Here is a 22070-nt window from a genome sequence, read left to right on the forward strand (position 1 = left end):
TCTAAAATGCTAGGTTTTTTCTTTCTTTCTTTCTTCTTCTTCTTTTTTTTAATCCATATCCCACGTAGTTTTCTACCTGTATGTTTTTGCTTGTTTGTTTGTTTCCCCCGGCCACACGGCACTCCTATGATCGTCTGTATTTTTTCTTCTCACATGTGACAACAGAGAGCGTATGCTGCCCTTGGTTATCTCGAAGGCACAGGAGGACATGGCATTGCCAACTGGTAAGATGCAAGCCAAACCGAAGACAGGGCAGGCCAACCACAAGAGGGAGTCGTCGCCAAAGAATGAAGCAAATGAGCAAGAGTTCGGTTTCAGCGACAGAGAAAATGCCTCAAAGCCACTAGCACACGAAGTGTGTTCATGACCTCACCATCCATGTGCGGGACACATTGACCTGGGTAAGGAGCTCTACTCTTTTGGCAATACGCTATCGACACCCTGTCCCCAAGCTGGGCCACTTCTTAAGTCCTGACTCAGACCCTTTCCCCTTCTCTCCAGTTCGATCCCTTAGCGTATCATTCTGCTGTCTCCAGCCCGGTCTCTTTCTCCATCCAGTTCTTTCGGAGTCACACAGATCTGGGGGGTAAATCCTAGCTCACACACTGGTAAGCTACATAACCCCGGGTATGGAACCGACGGCATGCATCTGAACTTGTTTACTCATCAGCAAAACAAAGATGATGATGACATTCTCCTCGAAGGCCGTTCAGACCAACACATATTAGGTGCTTGAGGTGTTACCGTTTGATTTTGAGTTTTGATGGTTTTTCAGTGGGTTCCTTTACTGAGATGCTGCCTGTCAGCATACACACCTTGGCTCTTTCCACGTTTAATTCAACCTCTAAATGCCAACACCCCAGCCCTAGCCTGGGGACAACTATGTCCCAGATCCTCAATTAATGACACATCCATTGCTAAATGCCAGAAATGCCTGCTCTCTCTTGGAGAAATCAGAGACGTGGAATCTTAATTTAATAACTCGAGTGAATGGCCTGGCCATCCAACCATTGGCCATGGATGCAATTTCACTGCGATTTATAACTTTCTTCAGTTTCTTTTCCCTCTAACTTTTCCATCCACACTGGAGGCAGAATGTGCCTTCTGAAACACAAATTGGCTCATACTGTCACCCTGCTTAAAACTTTTCTTGTCTTTCCACTGCCTATAACATGAAGTCCGGGGTTTGGGAATGACATTAAAAGCCCTTCACAGTCTTATACTTCCAAACCCGCCTCTTCCCACTCTCCCATACACCCTCCGTTCTAAGTCACACGGATCTGCTTGTGGCTGTGCCAAGAAGCCGAGAGCTCTCGTGTTTCTTTGCTTTTGCGCACGTGCCATTCCGTTTGCTTCGAATGGCCTTCCTTTTTGTTCCAAGTGGCAAGACTGTCATATTGTCTATTCCGTAAACCTCCTCCAGCCCCTCGGAAGCCCGCACCCTTCTCTCCTCTCTGTGGCTGATGTACTTTATGAATGTTTATATTTTTTGCGCTGGTTATTTCACAGTTTCCTTGTTATAGAGCTGCAGAAACCAGATTTCACTCACATCCGTACACTAAAACACTAGATTGGGCTTAGCAAGTGGGGAGATGGAAGGAATGTCCAACCATCCACGACTGATCGTCTGACCGAACGCAGGGCTGAGAGAGGTAGTTGTTGGGGAGATTTCTGTGCTACAGGCAGAAGTGAAAAACAACAATCCAACAACAACAAAGGGCAGGAGTGTAGCCTTTTTGAGTGGGAGAAGAGGTTTGAAATATATTTAAAGACAATTCGAGCTATTTTCAGGATAGTATATGGTTCGCAGAAGATAAACATAGTAAAGAAGAGAGGATACATTTCAAAAATCACAGATGAGATTTCACTTAAAATATAGTCAAAAGTACCACCAAAATGTCCAGCTCATAAAAACAGGAATAAGCCGATTACTCTCAGGTTTTCTTTTTAAATATTCGAAAAATTATATGCAAACTCCTGTGGGCGAATGTGTTTTTCTGGAGAACTGGTTCTTTTTGGGGGGTGGGGGCGGGGTGTGGTCAAAGGGATTTGGGACAAAGATGTTAAATCACCACCCCCATACTCCATGCTGTATCATATAAACCGACAGTTGGCGGGAAAATCACTGTCAGAGAGATGAGGCTACGTTTAGGAATTTAACCACATAATCTTGCTGGGCCACAAAAATGTCCTCCAAGTCCTCCCCTGTAAGGGAGATTATTAAACCCAGGAGGAAGAGCCAATCTTTCAGGGAGACACAACGAGAACCCTTTGGAGGTGAGCTGCCCTTCCAGGGAGCTCAAGGGACAAGAAACACACACAACGAATAGAAAACAACGAATACAGAATACACGCGCAACGAAAAACTGTGGGATAAACAGTGTTCCCACTGAGCAGTAACACAAGAGGGGGAAAAACAAAAACGATGGATAATTTGCTCGTCGGTTTCCTCAGATGAGCCATTCCCTTTCTCGCCAGAAGGTGGCAGCGAGGGTGCAGTTGAAAAAAAAAATATTTTTCCCTCCCGTTTTTAGAAGAAACTTGTTTTTTTTTTTAAGAGCAAGACAAAAAATTATTGCAACTGAGAACTCTTAACCTTTAGAAATACAGATTTTTGGGTTTTATTATGGAATGCAATTATTAGAAATATGTCCGAATGACGAAAGACGGTCAGTACAGATTTCTACACCACAGGGGTTAAGGGGTCAAATAAAGTGGGGTTAAGGGGTTAAGTAAATCACATCTGACCATATCGAAGAACTATAAATCTGTCTAAAAGGTATGAACAGATGAGCTCATTATAACTAGGAGAAAATGTCTGAAGGGTGATTGGAAAATAAAAGGAAAACTTACGCGTGCCACTGATGGACAGAAATCATCTCGATGCACCATAGGAACACTGAATTTCATGTAGCAGGATTCAAGTTTGCAAACATGACAATGCCCTCATCCGTACAATGAAAAGTCCCTTCTCCTACTAAAATAGAATATTTCCTATTTGAGAGATGATTGTTGGGGGCACACGTGACTCACCTAGGGTCCTGTACAAGCTAGTGACAGGACCGTCTACAAAACACATTTCCTGACCACTCATCAGCTTCACTATCTGCCTTTGAAAAGACGGATCTCCATTAAAAAGCCAAGCCAGCTAGGGCTTCTGCCCATGGGAAAACACAGTCAGTTCACGACAGGTTTATTTAAAATGGCACAGAACTTAAAACGAGGAGGATTTATTTTGAAAAGGAGGGGGAAAAAACCTGATGTGTTCCTGGGGTCCCGTCCACAGGGACGCCTGCCAGGGAAAGGAGACCAAACGGGACCGTTTCCCACAAGAGCTGAGTGTGGAGTGGGGAGGAGGGGGAGGAGCACCCCAACACGGAGCCCCATTGTGGCCCTGGGCTGCACGATCAGGGGGAGGACGGAGATGCCCCACACGCCTGGCCGACCAGGAGGAAAGCGATGTTTCCTGGTCTGTGCTAGAGGCGTTGCTCACAAAAACAGTTTCCCCTGAACCCAGCCCCCCGATTTTCAACAGCAAATAACCCCCCTCCCCACCCTTCCCAGGGTTCAGCCCCCCGACACTAAACTGTCATGGGAGTGAGTAGTTGAGGAACGATGTTAGGAGCTGAGGTTTCTCGGAAGAGAGAAGTCAGGTCCCTGCTGCAGGCGGTGGTGCAGGTGCAGCCACTGGGACGTCCGGGCTTGGCAGCTGCAAAGTCCCACCCCGCCCTCCTCCTGGCCCGGCCAGAGAACGCCAGCCCTTCGGTGATGGAGGCGCCTTCTGCCAGAAAACTCACATCGTTGTGGATGGGGTCAGCAGGGAGGCTGGAGGTATTTGTTCTTTTTTTTTTTTTTTCCAAAAAGTCTGTGTAAAGACTTCCAAGGGGCGGAAAATAATACCTCGGGGGTTAGCAAATTTCCACTGTTTGTGGAGCCAAAGGCGCAGCCCTGGGAACGTGGCCCTGGGGTGGAAGACAGCCTGCTGGCTGGCTGGTCAGGCGTGTCCCTGGAGCCTCCTGGTACCTGCACCTGCGTCATGTGACCCAGCACAGCCACAAAGGCCCCTCCAGTCACCCTGAGACTCTCTGGGTCACAGCCCAGGCAAGGCCTGACTGAAGTGGCTGCAACAGGGGCTTCTCCAGTGGAACATGGAATTATGGTTGTGCAGAGACTGAGACTGACCCAGAGCACACTATGGGCCCTTACTTCTGAGGAGCCCACAGTGTCTCCGAGAAGCAGATAGATCAAAGCCACTCCCACAGCTCCCTCCCTGGCCTGGAGCATTGGCCGTGTGTGTGTGTGTGTGTGTGTGTGTGTGTGTGTGTGTGTGGCTTATAATACAAACCTCGGTTTGGGGAACACCATTGGCTGAGCTAAGACTTAATAAGACTTAAGACTCCAAGTCTTAAAAAGGCAGAACAGCCAGAGATTAAAGCCAGGTCAGAGGAAGGTTAGGCTGAGGTCTAGGCATCTCTGGCAACACCGGGCTGGCCACGTGCTGCCCCACTGGAAGTGACCACACTCACCTTTTACGGGACATTGGATCGTCACGTTTGCTCGTGGGGCTGCCTCCACGGTGCCTCCGACCACGACGGACAGATGGTCGTGCTCTGGTCCGCTGACATGTCTTTCCGTGGCCAGGATGACGGGGGCCTCTTAATTGAAAGGGACAGGAAGGTCTGTTAGGTTCAGACTTCAGCTCCTGGAAAACTGGGTTGCATCTGGTCAACTCTGATGAGCAGGAACAGAGGCCTGGCTCCCTGGATCCTCATGGGAAGGACAGGCCTGGAGGTGCTCAGTGGACGGATGGACAGATGGATGCACGGACAGAGGGATATGGTCAAACAGATAGCTACAAAGGTACATTGCGACAACTACGATGGACGATGAGGATATTCTGGTGATTCGAAAAAGACGGAATTTGATGTTTTGAAAAAGAGGGAATTCTTATGATGATTTGAAAAAGGAGGGATTCAGAAGTTGGTGAGAAGCGACAAAGGCATGGCGGGGCAGGAGCGGGGTAAAGCAGAATGAACGCCAGAAGCACGTGGGGCTCAGGGAAGGCGACACTCCAGAGAGGATGTGGGGGACACCCCTCTCTACCGGGCTGGTCTCCCGACCCCACCATGAGCAGGCGACCTCCCAGAGCGGAAGGCCACACTTCGTTTCATCGCTCACGCACAGAGCAGGAGCGACCACGTTTGGTGTGCTGCTTGGTTACCGTGTATTCAGGGGACAAGAACCGAGGACCAAACCTGCCTGGTGACCCACGGCCCTTTCGCTCCTGGGGGAGGGCCTGGGGCGGTGACAAGCTATCCTGAGATTTGAGAAGCTAGGGAGGGACTCTTGGCCTAGGGAAGGGCTGCTGCTGTCACAGCATGTCCCCTGGCCCCCGTGGACCTGGCGCCAGCTCTCCCGGGACTCTAGATGGTTGTGGGATGAATGTCAGGGGAGACGTGCGCCCTGAAGGGGGGACTGATGTTCCTCGCAGGAGTTCCAGAGTCTGGGGACTGAAGTTTTCTGGAGCGAGGGCGAGGCTCACGGGAGAGCACCACCCAGGAGGAGCAAGGCCTGAGGGCTGCCCGCACTGGGAACGCAGCCAGGGGAGGGACCCGTGTCCGGCCACACGGATCAGGCTGGATTCCACCCCGCCTTGCCCCGCGGCCCACCCTTGTCCATTCAGGCCGCGGACACCAGACACCACTGCACAGGCTGCAGGTGGATGGCTCTCCCGTCTTGCTTTAAACCCCAGAACATACACTTGGCTCAAGGAAGCACAGCCTACATCTTCACCACCTAAAACACTCCTTCATGACAAAAGCACATTTTAATACCAAAATGGCATTGCCCCCTCCCTCGCCCCTCCGGAAGACACACGGCGACAGTGACAGCCGTTTTCTGAGGACTGGTGCGAACGCCACGGGCAGGTACGCAGCAACCTGGAAGGGTCGATTATTCTCATCCCTCCGCTGCTGGTACTTTACAAATGAAACCTCCATACTAGCGACACTATCAGTTAAACCTTGTCTCATTAACTCCCCGATTCTTAGAGAGCCCTCGCTGTTTTCAAAGAGTGGCCCTCAGGCCAGCACCATCGGCTTAACTTGGGAACATGTTAAAGATGCAAATCTGTCTATGGCCATGCCACCCTGAACAAGCCCGATCCCGTCTGATCTCAGAAGCTAAGCAGGGTCGGGGCTGGTTAGTCTTTGGATGGGAGACCAGCTAGGAAGACCAGGTGCTGTAGGTGTGAAAAATGAAAAATAAAGGATTATAAGATGACAAGTTCTTTGCAATCTGTGAGGTCAATCAAGGGTTGCCTCACCTAAAAAAAATTTAAAAATAAAATAAAATAAAAAGGCAAATCCTCAGACTCCTTCATATACCTACTGAGTCAGAACCTCTGAGAAGGGGGTCTAGAAATCCGTGTTTTAACAAACCCCACCAGGTGATTCCGTGCACACTGCAGTGTGAGAGCGTCTGCTCTAGGGTTTAATGTAAAAAAACAAAAACAAAAACAAACAAAACCCCAAACCAGGCCATCCAGGTTCCAACAACGGGCGTTACCTGCGTAGAGCACGGGAGAACTTTCCACGTCCGAGCCGAGACCGTTGGCTACGGAGCATCCATACAGGCCCTGCTCCTTCTTTGTGGGGTTCCGTATCTGAATCTTCCCCATTCCAGACCAAATTATTCTGCAGGACAGAGAGAAAGGGGATGCCGTCACATGAAACATTTAACTGCTCTAGAACCACAGCAGGTCTCGGAAAAAGGAGACTAAAAGATTCGACTCTGGGCTGGCAAAGGTCCCAAAATACGACCTTGCCAAGTGTCCCACTGACGAGCAGAAAACCACACTGGGCAGAGACTGAAACGCCTTGCCTCTGGGCGGAAACTCACAGAAATGGTTGACAGAGCTGGCCAGCGCGTGGACATCCAGTCTCTTTCCTCCACTGTGCATGAGAACAGACTTTTCTGGGTGGACGCCAAGCTTCGTCTACCACACTTTTCAAAAGACACATTTGCCACCCTTGGTCTGCTGGGTGTCGACCCCTCATTTCCTGCCCAAACCCTTCCTGACGTACTGCGGGCAAGGGTTTTTCCCACTGGGCAAGTGGGCGGGCTTCCCGCAAGGTTGGCCTGGTGACGGTCGCTGTATGGATGCTAACAATGTGCAGGCAACAATGCGAAGGTTGCACGGGACTGGGTCTCAATCGGGCTGTTCAGAACCGGGGCCGACTACAAGAGCTCCCCACGGTCTCTAAGTTATTGATATTCATGAATATGTAACTACCAGCGTCAGAATGCGAGCTGGTCTGGGGCACGCTAACAGACCAGGCAGTCACTCACAGAATGGGGAAGGGCAGGGGAGCCTGTTCTGCTGTTATTTTAATTCTCTCTCTAGACCTCTGGTCCAGGTACTACTTCCTCCCCTGCCCCATAATGCTTTACAGGGACGGCTCTGATGGCTACATGCTGTATGTTTCTTCACAAACTCGGCTGGGCCACGTCTTCATTTCCTGTCACTTCACGTTGCTTGCCCTATGCTCCAGTCAGAATGAACTTCTAACAGTTTCCAGAACGTTCCATGATCTTTCATCACCCCGAGCGTTTGCATATGTTGTTCGCTTCATCTGGAACGTCCTTCCCCCTCTCTGGCAAAGCCCAGCCTACCCACTGTGTCCTGGATCACATGTTAATTTCCCCTGCAAAGCTTTCCCCAATCCTCTTGGAGTTATCTTCTGCTCCCTCTGGGCTCCTTCTGCTCTGGTTCATGTATTTAGTTGATGAAATATCTCTTTCTTCCCACTAGATTGTGATCTTTTCAAGAGCAGAGACCAAATCGTATTCACAGCTGTGCATTCTCAGTGCTTAGCACAGTGACTCTATACGGCAAGTTCTCCAAAGCCTTGGATGACTAAATGCATGAATAATCAGAATAGAACAGATGAACGACACAGAATCGATGTGCTGGGAGGAGTCAAAGCCCCCGCAACACACACAGGAAATACACAGAAGTGCGTGGAAATCAGCGCAGCTGAACCGCCCAGCACAAAAGTGGGAGTGTGGCCGAACTACACTGCCATTTCCAAGTCCCGAGTAAGGGATACAGTTAATTAAGAACAAAGATAGAACTAATAACTGAACTTGAAAAATAAATACGCCACCAAGTTGTAAGTTATTTCACATACACAATTGCGTGATTTAGCAATTCTCAAACCATCCCTTCGGTGTGCAGGTCTCCCGTAACAGCACTAACAGGAGAAATGGCTGAGCACACGTGAGCCTGCACTGCCAGATGGAGCCAGCCACGTAGCTGGCCTGGGTCAGCCCCTGCGCTGGACAACCGGTAGGTAGAGTTCCTCCGGGGGTCTCGGCTTGGGCTCTGCTCCATGACCTCGTTCCCAACAGGGTCGATCTTTCCACAGGCACCACGCCCCTGAACCCGCCCACAGCCTCCCCTCCCTGGCTCTCGTCCTGGCTCCGCTCCATTGGTTCCCCAGTGCGACTCCCCAGGCCCACGTGACTTCCTCCACTGCACGGCGGCTCTCAAAAACGTAATTCCACTCCTGAGTTACTCTGATTAAAAAGATTTGTGAGATTCTGAAAAGATGCTGCACAGTAACTTTACATAGCAAGTTCTCAAAAACCAAAGGCCAGAACCTTCGTTAGGTAAAGGAAATTAGGCGTAAGTTGAACAAATTAACGAGGTATGTTTTTTTTTTAAAAAAAAATAAAGGAAATAAAAATGAATCTTACTCTTTCATTCTCTTAAAAAAAAATTAAGAACAAAATCTTTTAGAAGCCACATGAAATTGCTTCAACATCAGATGGCTGTTCCCAAAAGTACGCAGAAGCATGTTGAAGTGGGATGTACCGTGTCCTAACCTCTTCCTCCAGACCATGCGGAGTCTCTGCCCTCAGAAACGAATGGTAACTCCATTCTATCCAGTCGAACTATTTAAAAGCGACTCAGCAAATATTCACTTAAGCTGACCACACTCTACCACGTCCCCGTAGGGCTCACACGGCCCTCGGTCAGCAAACATGTCAACTTTCTCGGTGTCTGTGTGCCTACGACCTCTAAAATGGAGTTGGCTGAGCCAGAGTCGCGGTCCCCAAAGGGTGGTCCGCAGACCCCGGGGGTCCGTGAGCTCAAAGCTACGCTCACGACGAGGGCACGCTATAACTTGCCTTCTTCACTGTGTCGGTGTTGGCACTGAGAGCGGAGGCCGTGGTGGGTAAAACTGCGGGCACCTTAGCGGGAGCCAAAGCTGTGCCACCGATGTGTGGCAGGCGTCACCGTATTCCTGACTACCACCCACTTGCCGTGAAGGAGAAACGCCAGTTTCCCTCGCAGACGTCTTTAATGAAGCGGGAAAGCTTGTTAATTTTACGATGCTTGAGCACACACGCTTTTAGTATTCCGTGTCTGCGTGCTGAAGCGCATTGTGTGTGTGTGTGTGTGTGAGTGCGCGCGCGCGCGCGCGAACGCTGGCTGATCCAGCAGCTTTTGTCACGGAAACCACTTTTCTTGGGAGCCTGACAGAAGGGCACGTCCTTGAGTATCTGGTAGATATTCTTTTTAAATGAACGAAAATGAGGCGCCTGATTCAAGGACAACGAGGTGACGGTGTTTGTTGCCGATGATAAAAATCGAATTCTCAAGTGAAAATTATAATTTCGGAAAATTAGTCTTCTCCCTGGTGACAGCTTCCCAAAGCTCAAAGACTTTCCTGATGACGTAGAGGGCAGGTGACATTAAAGCGTGAGCCAGTTTTTCCCAAATGACCAATGCGTGTGATGTTAATGAAATCTCGTGTTGGTGAAAGAGCCACTCCAAGTATAAGATCAATCAAAAAGGTTTCCTCATGACTGAGTACCAAAATTCCGTTAACGTGGTTTTAGATTCCACCTTCTAACTAACCTTTAAGAAACTACCACTTGTCCAATTTAGGTGTAGCATCCAAGAATAGACACAATTATCTAAAAGGACTAGCAAACTAGTCCTTCTTTTTCCCACTAACGTATCTGTAAGAAGCCAAATTTCCTCTAGAAGCTTCGATTCAAACAACATATCACCACATATGGAACACAGACACACGTGTGGAAGCCCACGAGAATTTTCCTCAGACAGAAGAGAGATTTGCAAAGACGTAAAACAATGCCCCTATTATCAGTAATTTTTTAAAATATCGCTTTAAAAAAATTATGTTATTTATGTGAACATGTGAAGAAGGACTTATTGTTATTTCTAAATGGATAAATAAACACATATTTTAAATGTTTCTTGGCTTTACTTTCTAATAAGGCAAACATCAATAGATACGACCCACAAAAACGAAAGCTCTTGGGGATCCTCAATCATTTAAAGGGGTCCTAAGACCAAAAGATTTCAAACTCCTAAGCTAGTTGATCTGAGAGGTTTATCCCACTTCTAAAGTTTCATTACATGCCTTGTGTTCGGAGCTTTAGAGCAAAAAATTAAAAATAAATAAATTTGTTCTACCTTTTCATTTTAAGACAGCCTAATTCAGTTATCCAAAAAACTGAATTTTACCTCAATTTCTTCTGATGTTTTAAGTATTAGGCTCAATGCACAAAAGATGTGATAAAAATAAAACTTGCATTTTTAAAGTACCCCATCATCTGCAAAACAACTTAACATCTGCTGTTTTGTTTGTCGCTTAACAATCCCTAGAGGCAGATAAGATGCAGCCTGAGCTCTTAAATGCAAATTTTAAAAAAGCAAAAGGTCTACAATCTTACACGTCCAAATAGCAAAATCTGGAGACAGTAAAGGATGCAAAAGTGAATTAGTATTTCTGTCAGTCTCTGTTATTTCATGTAAACTGAGTGAAATGTGATATTTTTGTACGGACAGATCGTGATAAAATATGACTTAAGATTTTGTTTTGAAGATCTCCAAAAAATGTGATCCACATCAGCTTATCATTCTGGGTAAGATGCCCTCCCTGCCAGACTCAGGGGACTGATGTGAGCTCAAATGAGATTCCACGTGTCCTAGACACAGAAGGACACTGCGACTTCTGATTTGCAGTTCCTACACAAAACAGGATGATTGCACATTTCCTTACTTGTTTGATGGCCTTTTACTGACTTTATTTTTTAACTGTGAAGTGCTCTGCGAAGAGAACACATACATGTTAAACTCAGTCTAACCGTATCCGGTCTCATTGTCATGCCTATTGCACTAGAGACAACACGGTTTAATTTTTTAAAAAAATTCCAGTGCCTATGTGAAAAACATATCCTCACGTTTTTGAATTTCTTCCCTAAAGAATCCTGCTGGAAACACATCTCTAGGAGAGAGAATTTTAAAATGTTCTCAAGAAAGCTGGAATGACCATTAAGATGATATTGCGAACGCTGAGTTCTTACTCCACTTACTTTTCGGAGGCCTGCAACAACACTCCGTCCTTGGTCCACGTGTATGTGGCCTCGCCGGGGGTAACGAGCTCACACAGTATATTGATGACTGCGGTCCTTTTCGTAATGTACACTGTATTGCCGATCCTGGAATTTACCGTTCTATTAAATGAGATCGCGGGGGGCCGGCTTCGCCTCACGAGAACCGGTCCCTTCGGCTTGAAGGTCAGCTTGCCTGAGGTTTTCGCATTGGAGCTTTGGGGGGCGCTTCCTGTTTCCCCTCTCAGCTGAGCTGCAGGAGGCGTCTCTTCCCGGACGCGCCCCCACTGCACGTGTGCCGGCTGTGCCTTCGCTAACTCCGCCACCAGCTGATAGATCACCTGGGACGCAAGGTCATCGCTGACCTCCCCGGTCTCCACGAGCTGACTCATGTTTCTTATCAGTTCATCGAACTGGGCCGTGTCCATGCTGTAGGCTCCCTGTTGAAGGGCGGCTTCAAACTGCTCATGCTTCACGTTCCAGGAGTCGGGGTTTCCAGCAGAATTTCGGCAGTGACCCAACAGCGCTCTCAAGAAAGGCTGGTTGTGGACGTGGCTGTCGTCCGGGTAGAGCTCATTTTTATCAGTCCACATCTGTCTCATTTTGTGCCACGTGGCTCCCAAACGGTCCATCCCGGGATGCTCCCTCGAGTGGTCCCTCAGGGCCGGGGGTGCGATGAGCCGGTTGTCGGTTCCAATGAGCTTAAGGATTAGGGTGTCCTGGGCGGAGCCTGCGACGCACCGGTACACGCCGCTGTCGGCCGCGGCCAGGCTGTGGATCTTCAGCGAGCCTGACCTGGTGACGCCCAGTCGTCGGGAGTTCTGCAGACAACGGCCGTCCTTCTCCCACCGGATCAGGGACTTCTGGAACCGCCGCACGGGGCATTTCATAATCACGGACGTGTTGGGCAGCAGGTAGGCCCTGCTGCCGACGGTCAGGTGAATACGCTTCTCTTCCCGTGTCTGAATGTAGACTCGCTGGACACCCAGGATCTGAGGGCCCTGCCCTCCAGGCTCTGCCTTCCCCTCTGGCTTGACTTCTGCATAAAAAATAAAAATAAAAAAAAAAAAATAAGGAGAGAGAGAGAGAGAAACACAAAGAAATATCTCAATAATGAAAGCTTTTTTGATAGTAATCTTTCAAGGCTGACATGAGCTAACAAATATAGCTTTCTTCCCTCTTTAAAAACATTTGAGAATTAAAACGTGAGTGACGGTCTCCGACGTAAACTGTCACAGCTGTCTAGGACTTGAGCGGCAAAGCATGCAAGTTTGAATGAACTGCGTGGAACCTGCAAGTTATTTTACAAAGCTCTGGTATGGGGAGGCAGGAGGTTCGAGGGTGACATGTTTCCATCGAGAAGGGTGTGCTCGATATGCTGGGCCTCCACCACCGGGCAGGGCTCATGCCCTGGGGAGCTGTCTCCCCGACGAGGGGCACCCCTCTGCTCATCTGCAGGAAGGCTTAGAGGTGTTCGGGGTTGATTTTGCAGTGAGGAGGGTGAGGTGGCAGGCGCGGCTCCGCCTTGGTGGGGAACCAGCCCAAGCGGCCAGGTGAGCCGCAGAGAAGCCCAGCTGCCCTTCCGGCTGCATGTCTGTTTGCTGGATGGTTGGCCCCGTGGCCCCAGATGTTTCCATGGCCTACCCTGCCATAGTAATTGCTCATACAGGGTGCAGAGCGGTTAGTTAGTGGGCATGCCTAGGGGTGATCTGGGGTTTGGGCCCTGCCAGGCTGCCAGGCTCCACCGCTTGGGCTAATTCCTCTCTTTGGGGCTTCTGTGAACTTCTTCAGAGCAATGCCTAAGTGTGGTGTCGGTTTTCTGCTTTGGGCGGCTGCCTCCTTCTGCACCTGGATGCACCCCTAAGTGCAACGCTGGCCAAGCCTGATTAAGCAGGGGCACCGTCCGCCCTGCATCGTCCCGGAGGGGCTGCGGGCCGTGCAATGGTGCCAACCCATCCCTCTGGCTCTCCCGCCATGCTGGATGTGAGACACGCCGCATCTCTTGGCTTGTCCAGAAAATAAAAAGGTCTTCCTTCTGGATGTCCTCCTTCTGTGCCAGCCCCCAACAAAGGCCAGTTCTAGGTGTCTGAGGCTGTTCACCTCTTCCCCTTGTCTGCGCCTGCCCTGCTGTAACTCCTGCTGAAACTCCAGTCCCATCTGCACTGTGACTGGGAGTCTGAGAGCCGTTCCGGGCTGCCGCCCCAGCCGTCGGGACTGGGCGCTTCCACATGGGCTCACCAGCATTCGCCTCCTGCCGCTCCCACATGGGCTCTGGCTTCGATGCGGCCTTTGGCCGTCCCCTTCCCCTGCTGGAACCCTGGCCCTCAGCACCCAGCCCTGCATGCGGCCACTTGGCTGGACCTGCTTCCCGCTCCTTCCACCAGCACCGAAGCCATGACAAGCTCGGGTGGGGCTCTGTCAAGACCCTGGGCAGCTTTTCAGGTCCTATTCAGGCTTCACAAGAGCAGGAACACAAGTCACCGAGAAGAGGCAGCAAGGGATGCTATGGGCGCGTGAAGGCCCCTGAGGACCCACAGAAGACTGAGGACAGCAAGCGTCAGGCCGAGCTGAAGGGATGGCTTCCACCTACTGGCTTCTCACTCACTTCTCAACCGGATGCAATCTGACTTCTGCTCCCGCCACCCCACGGACGCTCCCTGGGGACGGTCCCCTCGTGACAAGTAGGGTACCACCCCTTTCAGTATTCTTTCTTGACCATTCCTGGACACGACACACTCTTCACCGCTCACTGCACGAGGGAGCCCTCACTCTGGCCATCTCTGGCCACTGTTCGTGGCCAGTACCCTGCTGGCTGTTGCTTGCCCTCAGGTGTCAGCGCTCGGCCATTTTCTCTCTTTACCTTTTGCCTTAAACTTGTCATTGGATGACCTTGTAAGTTTAACTCACAACTCCAGGTCAACGCCCCCTAAGGTTAACCAGCCCAGACCTCTCTCCCCGGAACTGCAGACCTGACTGTCCACTGCTCACTAGAAATCTCTTCCTGGTACCTCAGGTTCGAAATAGTAAATCTAAGCACATTATTTCTGTCCCCTCCATCCCATCTCAAAGAGCCTCCTTTTCCTATCTCCCTAAGTTAACGGCATCATCTTCCACCGATCTCCTCAAGCCAGAAAACAGGGAGTCATCTTGATTCCCTCATGTCCAGTGTTAACCTGGCCCTACCTATCACTGACTGTCCGGGTGGCGAGGCCGTTAGCATCTATCACCAACTCCACGTTCGAAGAGGTCACACTGGGAGCTGGACATCAGCCACAAGGGGAGTATTTACACCACAGCAATGAGCAAAGACAACGAATGAGAACCACCTCTCCCCCTTGACTCCCCACACTCGCCCCAGCCCAGGGCTGGTTGGTGAGCTTTTCCAAGGACACCACTCTCTCGTCCTTTAGCTCTCAACTCTAGCTGGGAGTTAGGCACGTAGATCAACACCTGATACGGGCGGAATTCATCCCCATGCTCTTTCATGTGGACACCACCACGTTCCCTTAACTCAACTCCCTGTCTGCTGTCAGAGTAAACAGACCTGAATAAAATCTGACCATGTTGTCTCCCTTCCAGGTGAAACCTAAACCCTGCAGCATGGAGTTCAAGACCCTCTACTGCCAACCTTGCGAGCGGTCCCGTCGGTCACCACACATCCAGAACCTGCGTTCTAATCCCACGGAGCTGCCTGCAGCTCTCCCAAATGTACCTCTCCACTTGACACCCCTACCTTTGCCACCTGATGATGTCCTACGAGGCCTGGGATTTGAACTCAAGTGAGTTCCATCTCACCTACGGTGTCATGCGACCTTTCAGAGATTGAGTGCAACTGAGAAGGAGGATTGCCGAAGCTAGGGTTGTGTTGGTCCTTCTAAAATGGGAAGAACGTCAGTTACTAGATACGAGCGAGGAAAGAATTTGAGTGAGGAATGAACGCTTGAGGTGGGAGAATGCAGGAATGTTTGGGGAAAAGCAGGCAGAGGCTATCATTGGACCATACAGTGCACCACTGGCCCCTAGGGGGTGCTCAAGACGTGTGTCCCACCTGCCTGCCACCCAGGTGTACATAACGGTCAAGATGAAGACCAAGAAAATTCACTCCTCCAGAGATGATGGATTTTACTTCAACTCAAGGCACCAATTAGGACACATTTCTATAAGTGGAAAAAATAATCACAGTTGGATTTGGTTTTTCCTGACTTTGGACTCCCTTCCATCATGGGGGCGGGGGTGGAGGTAGGCGGGGTAGGCCTATAAAAAGACCATACAATTCCAGTTCGGAGAGCAGAGCGGGTAGATTTGAGGTAAAGTGGAACGGAAGGTCAGAAGGACATTATATCATGCGGCCTTGATATTCCTAGCGAAATCAAAGACACGTTTGTCCACAGAGAAATGGGGTCAGTGCAGTAGTCAGGAAATAGCTGCTACAGTGAAACTTCTAGGGGATTCTTAGGAAATAGGAAAAAACCACATTATGACCCAGCTAGATTCAGGTAGCATAAATATGAAGTATGTCTAACCAGCATGATGATGTTATTTCCTCTAGCAAATCCCAGTAGCTCAAGCCAGGAAACCAAACAACAAACGAAAACCACCTGAAAGATGCCAGGGCTGGCGGCAGGCAAGGCGATCGAGGCAGCGGGCTGAGGAAGATTGCGAGGACCCACGTGTAGAATTGGTCATGCGAGTGGCTCGGGAATGCCAGCTAAGAGGGTAGTTTCCAGTGCGAGAGCAGGAGGTCGGGGACAGTAGGGAGGCATGGAGGACCCAGTGGCCACAGTGAGGCATTAACTAAACAAGAAGGAGAGAGGTGGGGGGAAGGGAAAGGCAGGGAGCTATTCCGAGTGCCAAGAAGTGAGGAAGTTGAGGTGATGGGGGTCAGCGGAACTGATGACGTTGGCAGGGTGGGATAGCAGTGTGCTGCCAAGCTCGTTGGCATGGAAGGCTGGAGAAGAAGAATGGACCCGGCGGCGATGTGTTCTGGGGAAGCCACAGAGTGGCCCGCAGGTCCACACATGATGCATTGGCAGGCGTGACAAGAGCCATATCGGTGCTCAGCAGGCGATGACAGTGGGGGAAGGGAGGACGGGGTGGGGGGAACAGCTCACCCCTTGCTTGGTCCTGGGAGAGCGGGGTGGGGAGAAGGGAGGCCATACAAGGGGTCAGGGAGAAGCCACATTTCGGCAAGCGAGGCCCACGGAGCAAAGGTGACAGAGCGGGGCCAGGCAGGGAGCCTGCGCCCCTGTCTCCGGCTGCTCCCATGACCTGCACATTTGGCACACTAGAAAATGTGGTGGGGCGAAGGAGAAATATTGCAGTCTTTTTTCTTGCTTTGTTTTTTTCTCTCCTTAAAACTCATCATTTTCCTCTGCTCTCCGCTGCATGCCATAATCATTTATAATTTCATCTCGTACCGCACTGCTTGCCCTAATAACCACGATGGATTCCCACATGTTATTCTGTTATTATTTTAGAGGAAGTTGCCAATATTGCTTTAATTTCACTCTGCTCTAAGGCAGTTTATGGTCTAGCCACACTGCCATAAAACCATCCACAATTAATAAAAATTAGATCGATAAGCGGCTCAAAGCATGACACCGCGCCATATGCCACAGACATTCCTGCATTCCGGGACACTATAAAACTTGGAATCTCAGTTTTTTGGAATCTCAAGATTTTGAAAATTTGTTCTCATTGTCCATGAATCAGCACAGAGAGGTGGCTAAGAGTGTGGGCTCAGGAATCAGACAGACTTGTGGTCAATGGGGCCAGGGGGCCAATTGGCAGCCAAGATCCTGGGTCTCATACCTTCTCTAACTCTTGAATTCCTCGTCTCTAAACAGAGACTGCACCTTTCTTACCATGTTGTGGGGACCTAATGAGTTAATGCATGAAAAAAACTACACAGTATGTGCTCAATAGATGCTATTTTTTTTTAAAGGTGATTATTGTTTTTCTCCTTTTGCTTCTGTGGTTTCTCCAAGAAAGTTGTTGGTAAACTTAGGAAATATATATATGTATATATATATATATATATATATATTTTTTCCCCTAAGCAACATTAAAATAATAATTTCTGACTTTTTTCTTACCATAAGCTCAGGAGGGTGCCCGAGGTAATTAATATTTTACAAGTGAATAATTAAAGGTGGTGAAAAACAAAGTAGGAAATGGGCCCTGAAGCTGCAAGTTCCCAGTATGCCTGGCCCCCACCTACCTACCCCACCTGCCTGTACCAGCTCCTACCACCAGTCTGCAGCTTAGTTTTCAACCGCTATAGAGATACAGCCCTCAACTCCTCTGTCATCCTCCTGCATGAAACATCTGCATGCACATGTAAAGATATATTCTCTCCTGTACACTTTAAACATAAATGCTACATACGTATCAGCTTTGGGATATAATGGAACCACAACATGAACCCCTTACCCTAAGCTTATATAAGTTATAACTTAATAATCACAATTGATTATAATTTAATAATTAAGAAAATATACTCAAACTGTTGTTTTCAAAAACCGAAGTTATTTCATGTTCTCTCCCTTGCTGGCCTTAGATTATACACACGAAGAAACTTGTCATGGTCAAGTGGGAGGTTCGAGGAAGTAGCAGTCCAGACGCATTCGATCCACGTGTGGACAGTCCATAAAACTAACTTTTCTCAACACCGTACCACATGCTGCTTAGAACGGTTCTGACTTCTTCTTGGTTTGCTCGACCCACAGCTTCGAAACGTGGTGCTATCTGGAAACCGAGGCCATCGAGGCACGACCACCAGAAAGAGCGCACCGTGAAGCGGGGACCGCACGTACTTACTGCTGCACACGGGCATGTGGCACGATCTTACGAGGGGGGGACCGGGAAGACCCCTGCACGAGGCCTCGCTGAGGGGGACGCGCTGGCCTTTGGCCGTCAGCCTCTGACACTCCTGTGTTCTTCGCTGGGTTCCAACACCGCAACTGACGGAGCACTGCAAGGAGAAATGTGCGGCAGTCAGATGGGGCGTGTGTGGGCGAACGCATCCAGCAGGAGGCAGCTTCACACGGGGCTGCGCCAGTAAGCAAGCCACTGCCTGGCCTCCAACGCAGATGTGGAGTTTCCTGCTCTTTCTCCCCCTCTCTCTCCTCCTCCCTTTCTCTTTTTCTTTTATCTTTCCCTTTCCTTCCCCTTTTTCCTTCCCTTCCCTTCTTTCTCTCTGAGATAGTAATTAATTTCTGGTAATTTATTGTCATGGATTTTTTTTTTTTGGCATTGTAACTGATGTCTAATTTATTTTTCAGCTATTTATATAATAACATGACTTTGATTTTTTTCTTTAAATGATACATACCTATGACCAAGAATTCAAAAACTAGGAAGGTATTTAAAGGAAAGATTTTAAAAAATCACCCAAACTGCTGCTGTACATAAAATAACATTAATACTTGATGCTCGTGGGCATAACATTGAAATTTGATAATCACTGCGTGCACATGCAATTTAAAGTTTTAATTAGATGTATTACAAATTTTATATCTAGTATGTTAGCCATTTTATTAAGTACATTAGAAAAAAAAAACTAAAGTAAAATTTAAAAAGTTGCTGACTGTGTGATCTTTTTTTCACCGTTAAGTGATCGATTCCCAAAGAACCTTCTAAAGGTAAGAAACAAGATGAAAGAAACCAACAAGAGATCCCTGAAGTTAATTTTAATGACATATTTTGACTTTTAAGAATGTTGAGCTGCTGCTGAGAAGGAAGAAGAAATAAACACGTTTCCATTTCCTCCTTCCTCTCCTCTTCTAACTCCCCTCAGTTTTTGTTAAATTATTTGGGTGTCAAGTTTACTGATATTTACGGTCTGTTCGGAAATGCAATTGCTGGTTGATTGAATTCTGTACCTAAATGAATTATCCCTCCTCCATCGTTTAGATCTGGGCTTATGCATTCTGGATTCTTTCTTTCGAGCCATCCTGGCCCTGTAGGTTTTTCCAGAGCTTATCAAAATGGCTTTCCCTTCTGCTTCGCCGCCTTTCTCCACGAACAGCCCAAACAAAAAGAAAAGGCTTGGAACTATCTTTCCCTTCACATTGTGTGGAATCTGTTCCTGTCTTCTCATACTGAATGCTACTGTGAAGATGTGTAAGGCCAGATAGGGAATTTCTATTAGCTGTTTGCCTTTTTTCTGCTCAGATGCCCGTGGGCTCTTTATCCACAAAGTCTAGCACCGTAAGAAAGCTACGTTTCCATGGGTCGTATGTTCTTGGCACATGGTATACCATTACGTGCAGGTTAAAGCTTCTGTTAAAGGAAGTGAACTTCTCTTTATCATCTCTGCATATTTTTCTGTTCCCTTTGTTTTGTCCTTATAAACACGGATGACGCTCATGTTTGAACGTCAGGCTCCCTCATCCCTCACTGCCTCCAAAATCCAGTTGTACATCTTGACTCTCTTCCGTATCATTTTGAGTTACTTCAGCTCGAATATCGTGTCTCTCTGTTCTCCATCATTTTAGCTTTTTTGTTGTTGCATATAATGTAACTTTTATGTCTGTTATTTTAAATTTTTCTTTGCCAGTTTTCCCTCGATGGTCCCAGTTGTCTATCTCCTGCTATTGACCGATAATCAACTGTCGAACTCAAATCTCATTCTTATTACGCTACCTTCTTCCTCGGGCGCTGTGATGGTCACTTCCTCGAGAGTACAGAGGCTGTTCGTTGAAACTTTGCTCTGGGTGATAGCTTCGCGATGTCGTGTTGTTGCTGTGACGCGTCCTTCCCGTTCCTCTCCTCCTTCTCCTCCGATTCTATCCTCAGCCCCGTTTCGATACAAAGATTTTGTTCTGAAGCTTTGAATGGGGCTGGTTGTTCATGACCAACACAGGCAGGGGATAAGCTTGGGCAGTTTATGCGTCTGTCATCCTCAACGCTGGGTCATCAAATTTCTCATTTCCTTTGTCCACATCTCTCGTCAGGTTTCAGGGCTCCAACGGTCGGCGTGACTCACAGGAAAGACTCTGGGGCCACTGGCTCGCTGAGTAACGATGCCACAATGGCTGCCCCTTCCCTCACACCACCTTGTCCCTGGCTGCCTTCCCTGGCAGGCGGGCCCCCCTGCACGGTTTCTCCCTTGGCTCTCCCTCCCCGGTTCTGTGGGGACATTCTCAGAGTTTTCGGGGGCAGCTCACAGTCCTTCGCCCAGTCTCTGCAGTCAAAGAACTGTCAGCCAGGCCTTTCCGGACTGTCCCACGCACTGCCAGGGAAGTGTGTACCCTGCTTGCGCCTGAGGAAATGCCTGTCAGCTCTCAGCCTCCCCTCAATTTGGTCCAGATCTCACGGTCTTTGGCAGGTGTTTCATGATTTACAGCTGGGGACTGTGGCCACTTCATTGTTCACTGGAGACAGAGTGTTCTCTCTTTTTCATTCTCTTGTGGGTTTTTTGTTGGGTTTCAAAGGAGAGGAATGGAATTTTTTTTTTTGAATGCCTTTATTGTCATCTTTAATGGAAAGCTGTAATTATTAATGTTTTTCAGTACAGAGAAAAGCCTTTTGGGAGCTTTAGAACAAATAGTTTAAAATTATCGTTTGTCGAACTACGAATTTCTTCACAAGTCAAATCCTCATCTAGGAGTTTCCCATATAATAAAAATTAGTATTAACCTTTCATTAGACTACGATTGTTCGTCCTTTTTGTTCACATAACACATAGAAATCACCAATCATCACTCATAAGCCATTTCTAACAATAAACATTTGACTTTTTCTGCCCACTTTGAATGGAAGGATCATTTGTATAAAAATTCTTTTTCATGAATAGAGGTCTCATGCGACTTCATGTCTGCTAAGTTCAAAGGAAGCTAGGCATTAGAGAACGTTCAACTCACAGAGAGATGACAGTCTTGGCGCCATTAACAGCAGTTCACGGAGCAGCCACCCGCTGCCAAAGACCTTGCGGTTTGCTCTACAGGAATATGGGCCATTACCCAGGCAGCGCTCGTGGGAACAGTGCACCCCGAGTTCCTGCATGTTCCTGAGTACGTGTTTGTGGCCTTTCAACCTGAGGGTCAGTGTGGCAGGGTATGCAATCCTGGGCTCGCCTTTCCTGTCTCTGAGTCCATTCGATAAGTCGCTCCACTGTTTTGCAGTGTGAAACGGTATTGTTGAGTCTGATGCTAATCTGATTTCCTTTCCCTGGTACAGGACTTGGTGCTTCTGTCTGGATGCACAAACGCATTTTCCTTTACCTTTAAAATCCGGTCATTTTAATAGACTAACTCTTAATATTGAGCATTCTGGGTCAATTTTCCCAGCGATGGGGTGCGTACTTTCAAGATGGTGATTCGAGTCTTTTGTTTACACTTCTGTCCTTTCGGTTTTCTCTTCCTGATACGCTAATTATATATATTTGTTGCGTTTCCTTTCCCCGTCTTTGACATCTACGGTTTTTGCATGAATCCTTTCCATTTCTCCTTGATCCTTTTCTTTCTCCTCTTTTATTTCCCTTGTTTACTCACTACGTCCAGTCATTCCTGTGTTCCTTCTGATTTCGTCTACCTTTCTGAAAAATTTCCCCATCTTTTTTCTAATTCTTTCCGGAACGCTGTCAGCTATCTTGTCACATTTCTGACCATTTCTGTTTCTGATTTGTTTCCCTAGTT

The 22070-nt window shown here is 48.3% G+C and overlaps 1 protein-coding gene and 1 pseudogene across 8 annotated transcripts in view; one reads left to right on the forward strand and one right to left on the reverse strand.

The window, feature by feature from the left end:
* The window catches only part of ADAMTSL3 (ADAMTS like 3), a 174298-nt gene that overhangs the window by 17699 nt on the left and 134529 nt on the right, over positions 1 to 22070 (reverse strand). For all 8 annotated transcript variants that reach the window (XM_016135354.2, XM_016135356.2, XM_016135358.2 and 5 more), the window contains 4 exons: positions 18250 to 18403; positions 11413 to 12469; positions 6568 to 6695; positions 4527 to 4655 (listed from right to left, as the gene is read on the reverse strand). In XM_016135354.2, coding sequence (XP_015990840.2) covers positions 4527 to 4655; positions 6568 to 6695; positions 11413 to 12469; positions 18250 to 18403 — 1468 coding nt within the window. The remainder of the gene's footprint in view (positions 1 to 4526; positions 4656 to 6567; positions 6696 to 11412; positions 12470 to 18249; positions 18404 to 22070) is intronic.
* LOC118611763 lies at positions 6132 to 6250 on the forward strand (annotated as a pseudogene).

Source organism: Rousettus aegyptiacus, unplaced genomic scaffold (genome assembly GCF_014176215.1).
Source record: "Rousettus aegyptiacus isolate mRouAeg1 unplaced genomic scaffold, mRouAeg1.p scaffold_m13_p_14, whole genome shotgun sequence".
NCBI classification, from domain to species: Eukaryota; Metazoa; Chordata; class Mammalia; order Chiroptera; family Pteropodidae; genus Rousettus; species Rousettus aegyptiacus.